The 20818-nt window shown below is 42.9% G+C and overlaps 1 protein-coding gene across 3 annotated transcripts in view; it reads right to left on the minus strand.

Moving 5' to 3' along the window:
- garnl3 (GTPase activating Rap/RanGAP domain like 3) overlaps positions 1-20818 on the minus strand; it is a 488036-nt gene that overhangs the window by 112719 nt on the left and 354499 nt on the right. For all 3 annotated transcript variants that reach the window (XM_063073433.1, XM_063073432.1, XM_063073434.1), the window contains 3 exons: positions 19246-19352; positions 15951-16066; positions 10091-10123 (listed from right to left, as the gene is read on the minus strand). In XM_063073433.1, the coding sequence (XP_062929503.1) occupies positions 10091-10123; positions 15951-16066; positions 19246-19352 (256 nt within the window). The remainder of the gene's footprint in view (positions 1-10090; positions 10124-15950; positions 16067-19245; positions 19353-20818) is intronic.

A 20818-nucleotide genomic window follows, 5' to 3' on the forward strand; every position in this document is an offset into this window, starting at 1 on the left:
TCGGGAATGAAAGTGAACAAAACTGTAAAATCTAAACAGAAACTGGCCTGGCTAAACAAATTGTTGTGGCAGGGGCTCACATACACCAGACCAATGCAGGTTTAAAGGTGAAACGTAGTAAATGTAACAGACTAGGGCACACACAAAGAGCATGTCAGGAAGACAAAATAATTGGACTGCACAGGGAAGAGAAAATGATAAAAAGTCAATTGCAGTTTTAATAAGCATACTAATCTGCATGCTGTTAAAATCTGATAATGATGAGAGTGACACAGGACTGGGACTGAGTAGACTTGAGATTTACAATGTGAAAACTAACAAGAGACAAGCAATATGGCTTGCACCAGGAGTGAATGGCAAATTAATTACAATGGAATGGGACACTAGCTCAGCTGTCTCAGTCATTCCAGAAAATGAGGTTACTAAGCTACTAAACTGAAGTCTGCTGATAGCCAGCTCAGAATTTATACTGGAGAAAAGATAACTCCTGTGGAAATGACATTTGTAAAAGTGAAATAGAACCACCAACAACCCACATTGGGCTTGTATGTGGTAAAAACCAGGAGGGCCAGCAATGTGGGGTGTAATTGCCTGAGACGACTACAACTTGACTGGAGATCCATCCACTATTTTTATGCCACATCCCCTGTAATAGAGTAAACTGAAAGTGAATTAAGAAAGGTACCGGATGGTGCCACAGCAATGTTCAAGGATGGCATTGGAAAACTCAAAACATATCAAAACTAAAATAGTGTTAAATGAAAATGCCACATTAAGCCCATCTGGTTCGTTGTACCATCTGTGATAAAGTAGCCAGTGAGTTAGATCACATGGAAGTTGAAGGAATTCTTTCCAAGGTTGAGTGGAGGCTATGGACAATGCCAGTGTCCAGTAGTCAAGAAGAATGGGTCTGTCAGTACCTGTGGCAATTTTAAGGTCCCCATCAACCCAGTACTGAAAGCAGATCAAAACCCTCTGCCCAGGATAGAAGTTATCTTTGCAAACCTTTCTGGAAGGAAACACTTCAGCAAAGTGGACTTAGCAGAGACCTACTTGCAGATGGAGACAGAAGAAGAGTCCAAAGTGTTTCTCACCATAAACACCCACAAAGGACTTTATCACTAAAATGGGCTTATTTCTGGAGTAGCATCTGCACCTGCATTCTGACAGAAAGCTGTGGACCAGGTGCTGCAAGGCTGCCCAGGCACTCACTGTTACCTGGATGACATCAGTGTTACCAGTATGGACGACAAGGAACATCTCTAAAATCTCCAGACAGTGTTAAAAAGATTAGAAGATTATGGGTTCAGAGCACAATGCAGCAAGTGTGAATTATTTTAACCAAGTATCACTTACTGTGGTCACACCATAGACACATAAATTTACACAAGAGTGCTGAGAAAATTCAAGCAGCAGTAGATGCCCCAAGGCCATGTCATAGCTGTGTCCTTTTTAGGATTTGCCAATTACTTAAGCAAGTTCCTGCCAAACTTGGCTACTGTGCTCTACCCCTTGAACTCTGCTACAGATCAGGAAGAAATGACATTGGACAAAGCAGTGTGAGGTGGTTTACAAAAGGTAAAGGAAGCGGTGATGTCAGACACCGTACTCACACATTATGATTCACATCATCCAGTGACGCCTGCCATGCACTGTTTGGGATACCAACACACCCAGAAGAAAGGTGTCCTGAGTGGTCAGAACCTTTCCCTGCGGTCCCAGAGTTAACTCCTACAACTACCACAGAGGAGACGCCAACAGCTGAGATTGTTTCACAGCCACAAGTTTCATCTGGCAAGCAGTGTGATCCCCTCTTTTTACAAAAGATGTTATCTCACAAGATTAAGAAAGCCTCCACAGCAATTAAATCTTTAGTCCTGAATGGGACAATTTAAACTTGACTATGCTGTGGATGTCTATACAGTAGTTGTATTATATAGGATGTGTATATACTGTATGTATATAAGTTGAAATGGATTCTATGATGAGTTGGATTTTATAGCTAAGCAGGGAAGAGTGTTGTGTATTCAAAGGTTTCAAAGGTGCATTTAATGTCGGAGAAATGTATACAACATACATCCTAAAATACTTTTTATCGCAACCATCCACAAAAAACAGAGGAGTGCCCCAAAGAATGAACAACAGTTAAATGTTAGAACCCCAAAGCTCCCCCCCCCACCCTGCGGGTAAGTGGCAGTAATACTTGAGTACCTGCCAAATCATCCTATTCATACCCTCACTGGGGCGTGGCACAGTCAGCAATCCAGAGATTACTACCCTGGAGGTCCTGCTTTTCAGCTTTCTGCTGAACTCCCCATATGCTCTCTTCAGGACTTCCTTCCTTTTTCTACCCATGTATTTGGTACCAATTGGTACTGATCTACATCAGTATTTACCAAGGAGAAGGACATGGAGGATAAGGAGATCATTACCGAAAGTATAAGTATGCTAGGGCATTACAAAGTAAAGAATGAGATAGTGTTGGGTCTCTTAAAAGAGCGTTAAGGTGGATAAGTCTCCAGTGCCTGATTCAACATAGCCCAAGTTATTACAAGAGGCTAGTGAAGAGATTGCTGCTGGGGCCTTGACCATTACCTTAGTGTCCTCTCTAGCTACGGGTGAAGTCCTGGAGGACTGGCGAGTAGCTAATGTTGTTCCATTATTCAAGAAGGGAACCAGGGATAATTCTGGAAAGCATAGACCAATGAGTTATACTGGACAGAGTTCTTAGGGGTAGGATTTATGAGCATTTGGAAAACCATGGCCAAATTAGGAAAGAGCCAGCATGAGTTTGTGCGGAGCAAGTTGTGTCTTACTAACTTGATTGAGTTTTTGACAAAATGGCGAGGGTGATTGAGGAAGGTGGAGCTGTGGATGCTATCCACATGGAATTTAGTAAGGAATTTGGCAAGGTCCCTCATGGGAGGCTCATCCAGGTGCATGGGATCAATGGTGAATTGGCTGTTTGGAGTCAGACCCAACATGCCCTTAAAAAGCAGAGGACAGTGGTCAAGAGGACTGGAGATCTGTGATCAGTGGTGTTCCTCAGGGTTCTGTGCTAGGACTTCTGCTGTACGAATGACCTGGATGAAAATATAGATGGGTGGGTTAGTAAGTTTGCAGATGATACGAAGATTGGTGGTGTTGTGGATAGTGCAGTGGACTGGCAAAGAATACAGTGGGATATGGATAAGTTGCAGATATGGGCAGAGAAATGGCAGATGGTATTCAACTGGCCAAATGTGAGATGTTGCACCGTGACAGGTCAAACATAAAGAGTGAGTACACTGTTAAGTCCAGGACCCGAAATACTTAACAGTGTTGAGAGCACAGGGATGTTCGAGTCCAAGTTCATAGCTCCCTGAATATGACTACACAGGTTGAGAGAATGGTTTAGAAGGCATATGGCACGCTTACCTTTATTAGTCAAGAATTGAGTTCAAAAGTCACAAAGTTAGGTCACATCTGGAGTATTGCCTACAGTTCTGGTCGCCCCATTATAGGAAGGATAACAAGGCTTTGGAGAGGGTGCAGGAGAGGTTTACCAGGATGCTGCCTGGATTAGAGGGCATGTGCTATGATTTATCTCGCTCCTGTATGTCTTCTCATCACCATCTGAAGTTCTGCCAACAATAGTTGTGTTGTCAGAAAATCTGTAGATGTTGGTTGAGTTATGCCTGGCCACACAGTTGTGGGTTCAGAGAGATCAGAGCAGTGTGCTGAGCATTGAGATGCACCAGTGTTGACTGTCAGTGAGGAGGAGATGTTACTTCCGATCCGTACAGGATGTGGTCTCCCAGTGAGGAGTCAAGGAACCAGTTGCAGAAGGAGGTACAGAGGCCCAGATGTTGAAGCTTGTTGATTAGAACTGAGGGTTTGGTTGTATTGAATGCTGAACTGCAGTCAATAAGCAGCAACGTGACGTAGGCATTGTTATTGTCCAGGTGATCCAATTAGAGAGCCAGTAAGATTATATCCGTTGTTGGCATATTGTGGTGATATGCAAACCACTGCAGGTCCAGGTCCTTGCTTAGGCAGGAGTTGATTCTAGTCATGACCAGCCTCTCAGTAGATAAGAATGCCACTGGGCAATAGTCGTTAAGGCAGTCCACCCTCTTCTTGGCAATGGTATGGTTGTTGCCCTTTTTGAAGCAGGTGAGAATCTCCGGCAGCAGCAGGTAGAGACTGTAGATGTCTTTAGACACACCCGCCAGTTGGTTGGCACAGGTTTTCTGTGCCCTACCGGGTACAACATCAGGGCCTGGCCCCTTGAAAGATGTTCTGACTTTGACCTTCGAGGCAGAGATCACATGGTCACCAGATGCTGCAGGGATTCGCACAAGCGTAGTTTTATTCTCTCCTTCAAAGCATGCATAAAAGGCGTTGAGCTCATCTGGGAGCGAAACATAACAGCCGTTCGTGTTAGGTTCCCCTTCATAGGGAGTAATGGCCCACGAACCTTGCCAGTGCCAACATGCATCTGATTCCATCTCTAACCTCAATGGGATTTGCTTTTTTTTAAATCTTAAAATGGCCTTCCATAGGTCATACCTGAACTTCTTGGATAGTTCTGGATCGCCGGTCTTGAATGCCACAGATCTAGCCCTCAGTAGAGTACAAATCTCCTGGTTCATCCATGGCTTTTGGTTTGGGTATGTCTGTGCTGTTCTCGAAGGCACACACTCATCCATACAGGTCTTGATGAAGTTGGTGAAAACTGTAATTGTATTCACTCAGATTCAAAGATGAATTCCTGAATATTGTCCAGTCCACTGTCTCAAAGGAGTCCTGTAAGTGCTCCACTTCCTCTTGGTCCACACCACTGGTGCTGCGGTCCTTAGTCTCTGCCTATTTGCTGGGAGCAGAAGTGCAGCCAGGCAATTGGACCTTCTGAAGTGTGGGCATGGGATAGAACGATAAGCATTCTTGACGGTGGTATAACGGTGGTCAAGTGTGTTCCTTCAAATGGTCAAATGACATACTTCCTACCGAAGTGCGACCAGAACTGTACAGAGTGCTCCAATGATAACCTTACCAACATCTTACACAGCTGTAACATTTCGTCCTAGCTCTTCTACTCAATATCCTGCCAAATGAAGCATGCATGCAAACCACTTTCTTCATCATCCTGTCTATCTCTGTCACCAGCATTTTACAGTAGTACCGTATCTTTTGATTCCCTTAGAATCAGAACAGAACAAAAAATAATGAGATGAAGTCTTTCAGTCAGCTCTGTCCAACTAACAGCCCATTGAAAACTGTTGCAAAATGGCTCCCATGCCACCAACCTCACCTACTCTACCACCGTGGCCTCAAAATATAACAGTGAGTAAAAGATTTCTGAGGTTTCAGTAGCATGAAACAAATCTAAATATTACTTTCACTAGTGCCCATTTTCAAACAGGCTAAATCTGTGGCCTATTAACTTTAGCTACAATTAAAAATGTAATCAAATACTACTGACCAGTAACCAACAGAAACTATTAAGTGCACTCCACTTCACATGCCCAATCACTGAACTATTCCGACAACCAATGGACTCAATTTAAAGGACTCTTCATCTGATGTTCTCAATATTTATTGCTTATTTATTTATTATTATTCTTTCTTTCTTTCTTTCTGTATTTGCACAGCCTGTTGTCTTCTGCCCTCTGGTTGACCCCAAGTTGGGTGTCTTTTTTATTATTCTATAAGTTCCTCGGGGTCAATATCACAAATGACCTGACTTGGTCCATCCAAGCAGAGTCCACTGCCAAGAAGGCCCACCAGCGCCTTTACTTCCTGAGAAAACTAAAGAAATTTGGCCTGTCCCCTAAAACCCTCACTAATTTTTATAGATGCACCGTAGAAAGCATTCTTCTAGGGTGCATCACAACCTGGTATGAAAGTTGTCCAGTCCAAGACCAGAAGAAGCTGCAGAAGATCGTGAACACGGCGCAGCACATCACACAAACCAATCTTCCGTCCTTGGACTCACTTTACACCGCACACTGTCGAAGCAGTGTTGCCAGGATAATCAAGGACACGACCCACCCAGCCAACACACCTTTCATCCCTCTTCCCTCTGGGAGAAGGCTCAGGAACTTGAAGACTCGTACGGCCAGATTTGGGAACAGCTTCTTTCCAACTGTGGTAAGACTGCTGAACGGATCCTGACCCGGAACTGGGCCGTACCCTCCAAATATCCGGATCTGCCTCTCGGTTTTTTTGCACTACCTTACTTTCCATTGTTCTATTTTCTATTTATGATTTATAATTTAATTTTTTAATATTTACTATTGATTTTGTAATCCAGGGAGTGGGAAGCACAGAATCAAATATCGCTGTGTTGATTGTACGTTCTAGTATCAATTGTTTGGCGACAATAAAGTATAAAGTGTATACTTATTGAGTATGCCCACAAAAAAATAAATTCCAGAGTTGTAAATGGTGACATATATGTACTTTGGTAATAAATTTACTTTGACCTTTGAATTTTAATTTAAATGTAATACATGTAAACACCTACAATGTATCTCCTCTCATCGGTGAAGGTAAGCATTGATTGTGATTCGTTGCTTCTATTTTTACCTTATCCCAATGATGGAATCTTATTAGATGTTCACTTCGATATTACTTCTATTGATCTGCGCTACAAGCCAAAAGACAGCAAAATCTCATTCATTCACTGATCTAATTTTAATCTAGCACTAATATTAATGTGGGGGGCAGGGTGGAGATATGTCTCTACCAAAGGAAGTGTAAGGTATTCTTCATCTCCGCTAGCCTGCAGGTCATCCTTGGGCAAGGTGTAGCCCCTGCTTAGCCCCCTGATCAGGGTTAGATGAAGCCACGGGATCAGGTGGTGGATGGTTGTATGAGAAGCTGGTGCATATCACAAGTCCTGGTTATGCAAACATTGGCACTAGGCAGACAATCTCTGAAGATTATTGATAATGGTTGGGGTCACCTGTCTTGGAAAGACACTGCCCAGAAAGCAATAGCAAACCGCTTCTGCAAAAAAACTTGCCAAGAACTATCGTGGTCATAAACCATGATGGCCCACGTCATATGACATGGCACTTAATGATGATGATAATGAATATTAATGATTTCTGATATGGACTACCGTATACAACCCAAAGGACTGTGTATTGGGTTTATTTAAAGCATAGGTTGATAGGTTCTTGATTGGTAAGGGCAGCAGCAGTTACAGGGAGGAGGCAGAAGCATGGGGTTGAGAGGGAAAATAAATCAGCCATGATGGAATAGTGGAGCAGACTCCATGGGCCAATTAGCCTAATTCTGCTTCTGTCTCATGGTTTTATGATTTTACTGTAACCAGTTCCTGATCTCTGTTCCGTCCTACTACAGATTAATCTTGTTATTGAATGTGCTGGTAGCTCTCAATCAATTCAATCAGATCAGGTCTCCACAATTACATGATTTATTTATCTGATTATTGAGATACAGCATAGAACAGGTCCTTCCCCTTCTAGCCACACCACCCAGCAATCCTCTGATTTAATCCTGGACTAATCACAGGACAATTTACAATGACCAATTAACCAGCATTTACTGCCTATCCCTAAGAACTTAAGAAATAGGAGCAGGAATAGGCCAGCTAGTCAATTCAGCCTGCTCTGTCGTTCAATGGCTCATCTGGATATTTCCCATAACCCTTCATTCCTGTGTTATCCAAATTCTATCTAACTGTGTCTTAAGTATATTTAATAAGGTAGCCTCTACTGTTTTCCTGGTCAGAAAATTCAACAGATTATCTACTCTTTGGGAAAACCGCCCTTAAGAAGCAGTGGTGAGCTGCCTTCCTGAATTCCCGCAATCTCTGCATTGTTTTATTTAGAGATACACCATGGTAACAGGCCCTTCCAGCCTAACGAGCCTGCACTGCCCAATTACACCCATGTGACCGATTAATCCACTGACACGTACACCTTTGGAATGTGGGAGGAAATCAAAGCACCCAAAGGAAACACACAAGGGGAATGTACAAACTCCTAATAAGACAGCTGTGGAAAGCTATGTGCAAAATCTATTACAGGAGTGGTGTCGAGGTGGCAGTTCCAGAGTTTCGGCCAACAACACCAAGAACAGCTACTTCCCTTCAACCATTTAGTTCTTGAACCAACCGGCACAACCCTAATCACTGCAGTTTGCAACTTTGATCACTTTGCACTAATTTGAACTTGGTTTATTTTGTACTAATTGTGTGCCTCCACGTAGAAATCCTGTATAACTGATAATCGGTATTTTTCTTGTGAATCCTCCCAATATGAAGCCATGTGCCGGTGATGTGGCTGCAAGTTTCTCATTCCAACCACGCATACATGGACTTGTGCAGATGACAATAAACCCGACTTTGACTTTAACTTTGTAAGCAAAGATACATTTCCAAGTAAAAATGGTTGGGTTGGGTGGGGGGAAACAGATGTGTTTTATGATGTTCTTAATTTCATACTGAAAATTAATCTGTAAATTCAATTGGGCACTCACATTTTCTGTCATTATCTCTGTCCACAAACATAAGCAAATATTCCCTAATTAATCCACTTTTGGCACTGCAAGTCACCCTGCTGTCAAACTGCAAGGATATGGATGTTTTGTTTGGAGATCTTCTTCCAAGCTGGCAAATGAGGTAGACTGGCAACATTTCATGCAGAAAGCAACAAAAATATTTGGAGTTGCAATGCTTTTGGAACTAACTGTTATACCAACCTATAATTCAGCCTCAGAATAGAGGGGTGCCCTTTTCGAACAGAGGTGGAGAGGAACTTCTTTAACCAGACTAGTGAACCTCTGGAATTCATTGCCACAAGCGGCTGTGGAGGCCTAAACATTGGGCATGTTTAAAGCAGAGGTTGATAGATTCTTGATTAGTCAGGGCATGAAGGGAGGAGATTGGGGCTGAGAGGGAAAATGGATCAGCCATGATAAAATGGCGGAGCAGACTCAAAGGACCAAATCGCCTAATTCCGCTCCTCTGTCTTAAGGTCCTATATCCGCTCCTAATTCCGCTCCTATATCTTAAGATCTAAATAATATACAAAATAACGAACAAAATTATGAGGGGCATAGATAGGGTAAATGAAAGCAGGTCTTTTCCACTGAGGTGGGTGAGACTAGAACTAGAGATCATGGGTTAAGGGTGAAAGGTGAAATGGTTAAGGGGATCTTCTTCACTGTGAGAGTGTAGTCCAAGCTGCAGCAGAAGTGGTGGATGCAGGTCCAATTTCAACATTTAAGAGAAATTTGGCTAGGTATATGGATGGGAGGGTATGGAGGGATATGGTCCAAGTGCAAATCGATGGAACTAGGCAGAATATTAGTCTGGCATGGTCTCGATGGGCCGACGGACCTGTTTCTCTGTGTTCTATGGCTCTATGACTTTATGATCAGAATGGGTAGGAGGGGATGAGGAAAACAGGACGAATGATGCTTTAACAAGTAAACACAGCACACTGGGTCAAACAGCTACCCGAGGCATATCATCACGCTGAAAGTCACCCATAACACACCATTAATGTTAATTCACAGAATTTGCTTTCAATGCCTGTTAGCTCAGCCTGTTGCTTCTTAATAAAATGGACACCAATTTCACACATGACAAGAACCAAGAGACAACAGGGCTTGTAATATTTTAGTCCAATAAACGCAATGCTTTCTTTCAGTTAGAGGCAAGGTTAGGGCACATTGTTAAGCACTTTTGAAAACCATGCTTCAACGCTAGATGCAGTCAGATGTTACAATGAATGTTATTAACATGGGCAAAGCAGTGTTAATCCTTTAAGGACAAGCTGCGCATTCGTGCATCAGAAAACAAAACCCTTTAAGGTCTGTGTGCCACGGAATACTGATGAGAGATTTAGCGTGCCGGCACATCATTCTAATTGAAACCATCGCCGTGGTTACGTAAACCTTTGAGAACAGGCACAATTTGAAAGAAAGGTCCAGGGAATCCAGACTCAATAATTGCTTGGCTTCCACTGTTTCTGATGCTGGTTGAATGCACTGAAGTTGCCCATCTTAGTTCAAGGGGGGTAAATGCTCATGAACTCAGATGCAAAGGGAAATAAAAGATAAATGGTCTCACTGTTATCCAGCCTAGTTGGATTTCGTTCATTTCCTAAAGAAGAAATGTGACACAAAACAGTGGTTCACTGTGATATGATCTCAATATTAACAAGTTAACGCTAAACCAGAAAGCGAGCCCAGTCTCAAAGCTTGTGTTGGGACAAGATCACACAAATAATATTCTCTAAACAATGTTAATATATAACATTGTGGGTAATTGTACTTGAATAATTGCATGCAAAATCAACCACTGAACTTTCTAAACAATTTACTTAATAAATACATGTAAGACTGAAATTAATATTTTTAACACATTAAAATGCATGCAAAAATATCAAAATTCTTTGATACAATTTTGTCTCCAGAATACTCTTTAATAATAGAGATTACTTTATAGAGACTTTGCCCCATTGAGATATTAGTTACCCACTCTGTGTTGTTCAGTGGTTGCAGTAGAAACCATTTATTTACTTGCCCCACTCCTATCAGGGAAGCATCCACGCCAGGACCTCCAGACCCAAAAACAGTTACTTTCCCCAAAGAGTAGCCAGTATGTGGGATACAAAATACAATGGGAGATAGAAAGGACATGTAAAAAGGGCAGTGTTACAATAGCCATGGGGGAAATCAATATCAGAATGAGAACCAGGTTTAATATCACCGGCATGTCATGAAATTTGTTAACTTTGTGACAGCGGTACAATGCAATATATGATAAATATAGAAAAAGAACTAAATAAATTACAGTAAGTCTATATCTGTATATTAAACAGTTAAATTAAAAATACCAGTGCAAAAACAGAAATAATAAGAAGTAAGGTAGTGCTTATGGGTTCAATATCCATTTAGAAATCGTATGGCAGAGGGGAAAAAGCTGTTCTTGAAAAGCTGAGAGTGTGCCTACAGACTTTTGTACCTCCTTCCTGACGGTAAAATGACAGGAGGGCATATCCTGGGTGATGGGGGTCCTTAGGAATGGATGCAGACTTTCTGAGGCACTGTTTCTTGAAGATGTCTTGGACACTCCGGAGACTAGTACCCATAATGGAACTGACTAATTTCATAACTTTCTGTAACTTCTTTTGATCCTGTACAATGCCCCCCACCCCCATACCAGACATTGATGCAGCTAGATTGGAAAAATCAGGTTGGTGCTGGATTCCAAGAAAGGGAATCTGGAGAGTGCCTACAGGATGGCTTTTTAGAGCAGCTTGTGGGGTTGAGTCCAGGAGGAGAAAGGGAATTCTAAATTAGATGTTGTGTAATAAACCAAATTTGATTAGGGAGCTTAAGGTAAAGGAACCCTAAGGAAGTAGTGACCATAATATAATAGAATTCACCCTGTAGTTTGAGAGGGAGAAGATAAAATCAGATGTATCAGCATTACAGTGGGGAAAGGGAATTACAGAGGCATGAGAGAAGAGCAAATTGGAATTTGTATCCCACATCCTGGCTATTATTTGAAGCCCTGAATACAACTCCCATCAGGGTCTTTTTACTCCTGTAGTTCCTTAACTTTACTCACAAGGATTTCACACCTTCCAATCCTATGTCATGTCTTTTGAAGGATTTGATATAATTTTTTTTACCAATAGAGACACCCCATCCCCTCTGCCAACCTCTCTGCCCTTTCAATACAATGTGTATCCTTGGATTTTAAGCTCACAACTATGATCTCCTTTCAGCCACACTCAGTGGTGCCCATAGCGTCATAGTTGACAATCTCTAACTGCACTGCAAGATGGTTTACCTTATTCCTAATACTGCGTGCATTCAGGTATAATATCTTCAGTCCTGTATTCATCCCCCTTTTGGATTTTGCCCTTATGGTACACTGCAACTCATCCCACTGACTGTAATGATTCTGTAAATTAAATTTGCTAGACTAAAATAAACACTAAAATAAAATAAAATCCTCCAATAAAGGCTTCTATTGTAAATCTCAGTATTTAGGCTATGTAACTATGGATGATAGAAAACTGGAACAGTGTGTGGGAGGGAAGGGTTAGATCTTAAATGGGGTTAAATGGTCAGCACAACATCCTGGGACAAAGGGCCTATACTGTGCTGTATTACTAAGGAGAAGGTGTCTGGGAAGATGAAAGGACTGCAGGTAGATAAATCACCTAGACCAGATGGACTATGTGCAGGGTTCTGCATTAATTTAAATAGCAATAGACATTGTGCAGGTTGGATTTAAATAGCCTCCACTGGGACTATTCAGTGCTGATCTCAATAACATTTTAGTCAGTTCACAGATCACAGTGATCCGGGGATTGTTGGGTGGGAGATTTGGGGAAATGTGCCTGAGGTACAGGACAAGCACAGAAGCTGTATACACAGATGTTGGTTGGAGAGGTCTAATGTGGAATATTGTGTGCCTTTCTGGTCACCTACCTACAGGAAAGATATCACTAAGATTGAAAGAGTACAGAGAAAATGCACAAGGATGTTGCTGGGTGTGACAGTGAGCACTCAGTAAATGTACACACACACACACACACACACAGTCTTGTTATTCTGTGGTCGTTGTGCTGAGTGGATGCCCTTCAGTGCCTTCCCCAGTATGTTCTCATAATGGGTCCTAAACTGAGTTGATATGCTCATTCCACATCCCATTCCCATTCTGATATGTCTACTCACGGCCTCCTCTACTGTAAAGATGAAGCCACACTCCAGTTGGAGGAACAACACCTTATATTCCGTCTGGGTAGCCTCCAATCTGATGGCATGAACATTGACTTCTCCAACTTCCACTAATGCCCCACCTCCCCCTCGTACCCCATCCGTTATTTATTTATATACACACATTCTTTCTCTCACTCTCCTTTTTCTCCCTCTGTCCCTCTGACTATACCCCTTGCCCATCCTCTGGGTTTTCCCCCCCTCCCCCTTTTCCTTCTCCTCGGACCTCCTGTCCCATGATCCTCTCATATCCCCTTTTGCCAATCACCTGTCCAGCTCTTGGCTCCATCCCTAACCCCTCCTATCTTCTCCTATCATTTTGGATCTCCCCCTCCCCCTCCAACTTTCAAATTCCTTACTCACTCTTCCTTCAGTTAGTCCTGACGAAGGGTCTCGGCCCGAAATGTCAACTGTACCTCTTCCTAGAGATGCTGCCTGGCCTGCTGCGTTCACCAGCAACTTTGATGTGCGTTGCTTGAATTTCCAGCATCTGCAGAATTCCTCATGTTTACTGATATGCTCAGGTTGGCTTTATGGGGCCTTTTCCACCATACACAGCAGAATATTCCATTCCTTTAGTAATGGGGATATGTAAATATGTATGTATACTGTATTTAAGGTAGATACCTCTATTTATTTTGTAATATGATTGTAACTACACTGTGGGGTACACCATATTCTAATTCATGTGTAGTCTTAAGTTAACTTTGTAGGTCATTAAAGCAGACATCCCACCCTGCAGAAACTCATTTCAGGGAGGTAGCATCATCAATTTGCGGGAGACTTCCGGGAGAGGTGGGATGTCTGCAATAGAGTAGCTCCTTAGCAGCTAGCCAGCTAGTTTAAATAACGTTAGCTATGTTAATGAACGAATGACACCTGTTAAACTCACCTCAACATGTCTTTTACAGTCTTAACCCACCATGGGAAATAGAAAAGTCACTGTTGCAAACAGTGCAGCGAGCAACACTGTCATTACTTTTGACCCCTATTAGGCAGGGTACACTTCAGTGTAGTCTGGGGTGGTGTACGTCTTATATTTTCTTTTTTTGGAACACTCTGGCATTGACTTTTTTTGGAACTCTCTCGCTCTTGCTCTTGCTCTCACTCGCTCTCTCTCGCACGCACGCTCTCTCTCTCATGGTCACTCTCACTCGCGCTTACTTTCTCGCTCTTGCACTTGCTTTCTCGCTCTCGCTCTCTCGTGGTCACTGTCACTCGCGCTCACTCTCTTGCGCTTGCTTTCTTGCTCTTGCGCTCGCTCCCTCACGCGCGCTCTCAAAAAGATCAATTTCTGGGACATTGTATATAATTTGCGGGCATCAGGGAGCCACTATTAATATGCGGGAGACTCCCGGAGCTTCCGGGAGAGGTGGGATGTCTGTTAAGGGTGGTATGTCCTGGTGCCTAATAAACGGGGCTCTTCACCCTCAGTGAGGGAAAGATCGGGGCTGCCACGACTTCACACTGGACAAGGTATGCAGTTATTATTGTTTTCTGATATCTCTTTGCAAACATTGGCAGTTTTCTTGTCGCTATTTCTGCTAATTTTTGTAAGTTTGACTTTTGACACACCAAATAAACACCCTTGTACTAATGTGCTAAGTGACTCCAGCTACAGTATATTTCCTTTGGTCATGACCCATGTACCTACCACTGGGACTTTAGAAACTGAATTGTAGAGAAAGATTGAGTAAGTTAGGTATTTATTCCCTGGAGCGTAGGAGAACGAGGGGAGATTTGATACAAGGAGGCAAAATTCTGAGGACAAACGCAAGCAGACATTTTCCACTGAGGTTGGGTGAGACTAGAACTAGAGGTCATAGGTTCAGGGTGAAAGGTGAAATGTTTAAGGGAACATGAGGGGGAAGGGAGTGTGGAATGTGCTGCCAGTGGAAGTGATGGACGCAGGTTTGATTTCAACACCTAAGAGAAGTTGGGGTAAGTGCATGGATGGGAGGGGTATGGTCTGGGTGCAGGTTCATAGGACTGGGCAGTATAACAGTTCAGCATAAACTGAACGGGCTGAAGGGCCTGTTTCTGTACGGCAGTGTTCTATGAGTCTATGACACACAATGATCCTATTAACAAGCTTGAGGGAGTACCATGGCCTAATTCTGGACCCTTATATGTATTCTTAAGGAGGAAATTCCTCCAACTACTTTTTAAAAATTTTTTTAAAAATTATTTTATTTTATTGAGATACAGGGTGGAATAAGCCCTTCTGGCCCTTTGTGCCACGCTGTCCAGCAATCGCCTGATTTAATCCTAGCTTAATCATGGGGCAATTTACAATGACCAATTGACCTACCAACCAGTACATCTTTGGACTGTGGGAGGAAACCCACGCGGTCACGGGGAAAATGTACAAATTCCTTACAGGCAGCGGTAGGAATTGAACGTGTGTCACCTGTACCGTAAAGCATTGTGCTCACCAGTACGCTACCAGGCCTTTAACGTTCATTAATTATTTCTTAATAACAAAGTTTTGCATAAATCATTTAACAGTAGTTAAATTGAAACTGCTCCAGGAATATGATCAATTCTGGGCAGGAATCAAAATTGTCATAGAACACAGAACAGGCCCTTCAGCCCAAGATGTTGTGCTGACCTTTTAACCTACTCTAAGATCAATCTAACCCTTCCCTCCCACATAGAGCCCCATTTTTCTATCATTCCTGTAACTCTCTAATATGCACCTAATGTACCTGCCTCTACCACCACCCATGGCAGTGTGTTACACATAACCACTAGTCTCTGGGTGAAGAACTTACCTCTGACATCCCCTCCTCCAATTGCCTTAACTTATGCCCCCTTTTATTTGGTATTTCTGCCTTAGCTATCCACTCTACCTATGTCTCTTATCACCTTGTACACCTGGATTAAGTCAACTCTCATCTTCCTTCTCTCCAAAGAGAAAAGCCTTGGTTTGCCCAACCGGTCCTCCCAAGGTATGCTCTTTAATCCAAGCAGCATCCTGGTAAATCTCCACATCCTTCTTATAATGAGGTGACCAGAAATGAACACAATATTCCAAGTCATGCTGATAATTTTTGTTTTGAATTTGCAGAGGTTGGAGTTAATGGCGGATTAAAAGAAGATTTGTGGCAACAACACAGAGCCAATAAAACTCCATGACTTTACTGGCATGCAACCTCATGCAGGCAGCGAATATATATCAGTAGCTGTCGTACCTTGTGTAAGTCCGGTATGAGATCCTGATACAGGGACCTTATCAACATGTCCAACGTACGCTGACGTTTCTGAGAGAATGTTGGCGTCTCCAGAGTTGCCTTTTCTCCATTTATTACTGAAAAATTACACATCAGAGAGCAAGTATAAGCAGTGTCCGGTGCTCACTAGAGTCTAGCAGAATGACAGAGCATCTCACTGAAACCCATCGGATACAGAATGGACGTGGAGATGATGTTTCTTATAATGGGGGAGTCTATGACCACAGGGCACAGTCTTAGAATAGAAGGACGTCCCTTTAGAACAGAGATGAGTAGGAATTTCTTTAACCAGAGAGTGGCGAATCTGTGGAATTCATTGCTGTAGATGATGTGGAGGCCAGGTCATTGGGTATATTTAAAGCAGAGGCTGATAGGTTCTTGACTAGTAAGGTTATGGAGAGAAGGCAGTAGAATGGGGTTGAGAGGGATAATAAATCAGCCATGATAGAATGGCAGAGCAGACTCGATGGGCCAAATAGCCTCATCCTGCTGCTGTGTCTTATGGTTCTTATGCTTTTAAAATGAACTGATCCTGTCTTATTTATTCCCTTTTCCAGATGGGGGTAAAGGTGGCAAGTCATTATTTGTTGCAATCTGCTTTCTCCCTGTGTCCAGTTGGCAAATTCCCTATTTAGCAAATTCCTGTACAGTAAGACTCTATTAATCTACTATCAGACAATTCAGAACTGCCAGTGGTTTGGTGTCTAACTGACTGAGTACCGATCCCTGTATCCCCTGTCACACACTGAAAGCCTGGTTCCCACAGTCCCTTTAAACTCATCAGAATCCCAGTACCTGTGTCCCCCGAAACTCCCCTGGGTCTGTTTCCAGCACTTTACCACGTTCACTCAGAATATATTATTCTACTGTGTGCAACCTAAAACAAAATCTGCATTAAGAGTATGTAGGAGGATTAACAGAAATACATTCAGTGGCCACTTTATTAGGTATACTTCTACATCCGATTGTTAATACAAATATCTAATTAGCTGATCATGTGGCAGCAACTCAATACATAAGAACATGCAGACGAGGTTGAGAGGTTCATTTCTTGTTCAGACCAAACATTGGAACAGGGAGGAAATGGGATCTAAGTGACTTTAACCATGGAGTGATTGTTGGTGCCAGATGGGGTGGTTTGAGTATCTCAGAAACTGCTGATCTCCTGCGATTTTCATGCACAACAGTCTCTAGTTTTACAGAGAGTGGGGCGACAAATAAAAACCATCCAGAGAGCAGCAGTTCTGCAGACAAAAATGCATTGTTAGTGAGAGAGGTCAGAGGAGAATGGCCGGACTGGTTCAAGCTGACAAGAAGGTGATAGTAACTCAAATAACCATGCATTACAACAGTGGTGTGCAGAATAGCACCTCTGAATGCACAATGCATTGAACCCTGAAGTGGGTGGTCTAGAGCAGCAGAGGACCCTGCAGGGTTCCACTCCTGTACCTAATAAAATGGTCACTGAGTGTAACATCCAGCATTACAGAGAATAAGCCAGGTGAAGTGGCTGAGGCAGGTACAATCACAACTTTAATTTTTCAAAGAACTGTTGCCAGGTACATGGATTAAAAAAGATTAAAGAAGAGGTTCAATGGTTCATTTATTATCAAGTTATGTACACAGTATACAACTGAGATGTGTTTTCCCCAGATTGTGTATTCCATGGACCAGCAAATCCCAGCCGGTTTAGTGAGCAGAGCGGCGGACACCCCTGCTGAAATCCGGAGGAAAACACACAGAGGATGCAGAGGGGAATCACAAAGCGAGGAAAGAGGACCGGGTCGAGACAACAGAGACTTATGGAGAAGAGGAGTTCGGTGGGTAATACCGTTCCAGCTGACCGGAAGTGTACTGAGAGCGGTAAGCGTAAAGGAGTTGGGTGCTTACTGTTCTGGCTAACAACGGATGGTGCAATCCGGGGCATATTATGATCGAGGAATGTGTTTGCAGACTGGATATTGAACTTTTTACTGTTGGACTTTGGCCACATTCCACCGTGATACAACACTTGGCGGCACGGGAGGTCGTTCCTGCCTGTGGCCATCGAACGCGCAGCTCCTCCCGTGGAGGGTCAGACACCCTGAGCCAGATAGACTGGTCCTGGACTTATTTTCCATCTGGCATAGTTTGCATTTTGTTGTTTGATTGTTTGTGGTTTTTGTATTGCTATATTTACGCTCTATTCTTGGTTGGTGCGGCTGTAGGGAAACCAAATTTCCCTTGGGATTAATAAAGTATATCTATCTATCTATCTATCTATACCCACGAAACAAAGAAAACCATTTAGTCATTCAAAGAAAAACATCAAAATATCAAAGTTAGGTTTAGTTGTCACATGTACGTCAAAACATGCAGTGAAATATGTTGTTTGTGTTGAGAACGCGACAGGAGGGCATCCCGCAAGCGTCGCTGTGCTTTCAGCACCAGCATAGCATTGCCAACAACTTACTAATGTCTTTGGAACATGGGAGGAAACGGGAGCACCCAGAGGAAACCAACGAGGTCACATTGGAATAACATGCAAACTGTTTATGTGGCCTACTGGAAAGGGATTTTGGCTGGCATGGGCTAGTTGGGCCGAAGGGCCTGGTTCGGTGCTGTATGACTCTATGGGACTTCCATATTAAGTGCTTAGCCCAGAGATGGGAGTACGGCAAAGGTATAACCCATAAATGTTTTTCTTACCTGTTCTCCTCAGACCCCACAAACAAGAACATAAGAAATAGGAGCAGGAGTCGGCCATCTGGCCTGTCGAGCCTGCTCCACCATTCAATAAGATCATGGCTGATCTGTCCATGGACTCATCTCCACTCACCTGCCTTTTCCCCTTAACCTTCAATTCCCCTACTTAGCAAAAATCTATCCAACCTTGTCTTAAATATACTTACTGAGGTAGCCTCCACTGCTTCATTGGGCAGAGAATTCCACAGATTCACCACCCTCTGTGAAAAGCAGTTCCTCCTCATCTCCATCTTAAATCTACTCTTCCAAATCTTGAGGTTATGTCCCCTAGTTGTAGTTCACCTCCACTTCCCCAGTAACTCCCCATTCATCCTTCCCAATCATTTTTCCACCCACTGATCTACAGATTAGCCTCCCGCCTCACCTCAGAGCTGATCCAGGTTAATATTCACTCTTTCTATAATAACTCTTTACTGTCTGTTTAGCGTCATGGATTTTTATGGTAGTTCATTATCTGCGATAGTGCCTTGGTCCCTGGAATGGAACGGTGTTCCAAGAAAGGCAGACTTACATTTGACTAGAACAAAGTCCCTGAACTCATGATGGTCTGTAAACACTGGAGGAGATGGTAGAGGAGGTCCAAACAGTGGGACGCTTTCTTCAGAAAATATCTTAAGTCTGTTAAACAAAAATGAGTGAACATCGTTAGAAATCGTACAGTATGCAACATTCATCCAAAGTCAAAGTTCAAAGTAGATTTATTATCAAAGCACAATTACGTCACCGTATGCAACCTTGAGATTCACTTTCATCCAGCATTTACAGAAAAATAAAGAAATCCAGTAGAATTTACAAAATACTATACATGAACAAAGACTGATAAACAACCAATGTGGAAAAGAAGACCTTGTGCAAATTAAAATAAATAATACTGTGAACATTGTTGTAAAGAGTCCTTGAAAGTGAGTCTTTAAGTTGTACAAAGTAAGAGTGCAGCTGAGGTGTGTTATGTCAATATTTTGTGATTTTTATCACTTTAATATTTCCCTTTTTTATTCAAAGAGGGGAACAAATGTGTCTAGTGGCCTCCAGCAGTATAAGATAAAGCCCAAAGTAATTTTACCTGCCTTAACATTGTTAATATCAGCAGAGATTGAACTGCTCAACAAAAGATTGGGAACATTAAAAACTCTCTTCGTTTTTAACTTCTTTTATGTGTTGGCAGCAAGTGTGCACTGGCAGAGTCTATATTTACATTCATTTTGCTTTAGGAATGATCCAGGGCAGTAAAACATGCACACAGGAGATTCTGCAGATGCCAGAAACCCGGAGCAACAAACACAGATTGCCAGAGGCAGCGTCTACCGAGAGGAATAAAACGTCGATGTTTCTGGCTGAGACCCTTCATCAGGACAAAATGCTGGAGGGACTCAGCAGGTCAGGCAGTATTTATGGAAATTAATAAAACAGTCAACATTTTGAGCTGAGACCCTTTATCAGTTGGCACCTTGGCAGTGGCAAACAGCAGAAAATGCCCAAGACCCAGTGGGAAGAACAGTGGTATGGCAGGTAGTACTGAGGCCCCATGGCCACCTAAAAGATTAGCTTTGTTTATCATATCTATCGAAACATTGAAACATACAATGAAATGCATTGTTTGTGGCAACTACCAATCCTGTCCATGGATGTGCTGGTAGCAGCTCGCAAATGTTGCCATACTTCCAGTGCCAACATAGAATGCCCACATCTTACTAAGCCGTATGTCTTTGGAAGGGAGGGGAAGAAACCCGTGCAGTCCTGGGGAGAACATATAAACTCCAAACAGAGAGCAGCAGGAATTGAACCCCGATTACTGACCAGGATTCAATCCTGATTGTCAGTGCTTTGTGGAGTATTCACGTGGGTGCATTCTGGGCACTCTGATTCCCTCCCACATCCCGAAGAAGTGCAAGTTGGGAGGGGAAGTGGTGGCTATGAATTGCCCCTGGTGTAGGCGAGTGGGAGCTGATGGGGGAGTGGGGATTGGCGTAAAATGCATGTTTGCTAGTGGGTATGTCAAAGGGTTGTTTCTGTGCCTGGGGGAGAAGAGATGACAGAGAGGTTGAGGAATGAGATCGATCAGAACTGGTAGACGCTCAATGGGA

Source organism: Mobula hypostoma, chromosome 21, assembly GCF_963921235.1.
Source record: "Mobula hypostoma chromosome 21, sMobHyp1.1, whole genome shotgun sequence".
In the NCBI taxonomy this organism is placed as follows: Eukaryota; Metazoa; Chordata; class Chondrichthyes; order Myliobatiformes; family Myliobatidae; genus Mobula; species Mobula hypostoma.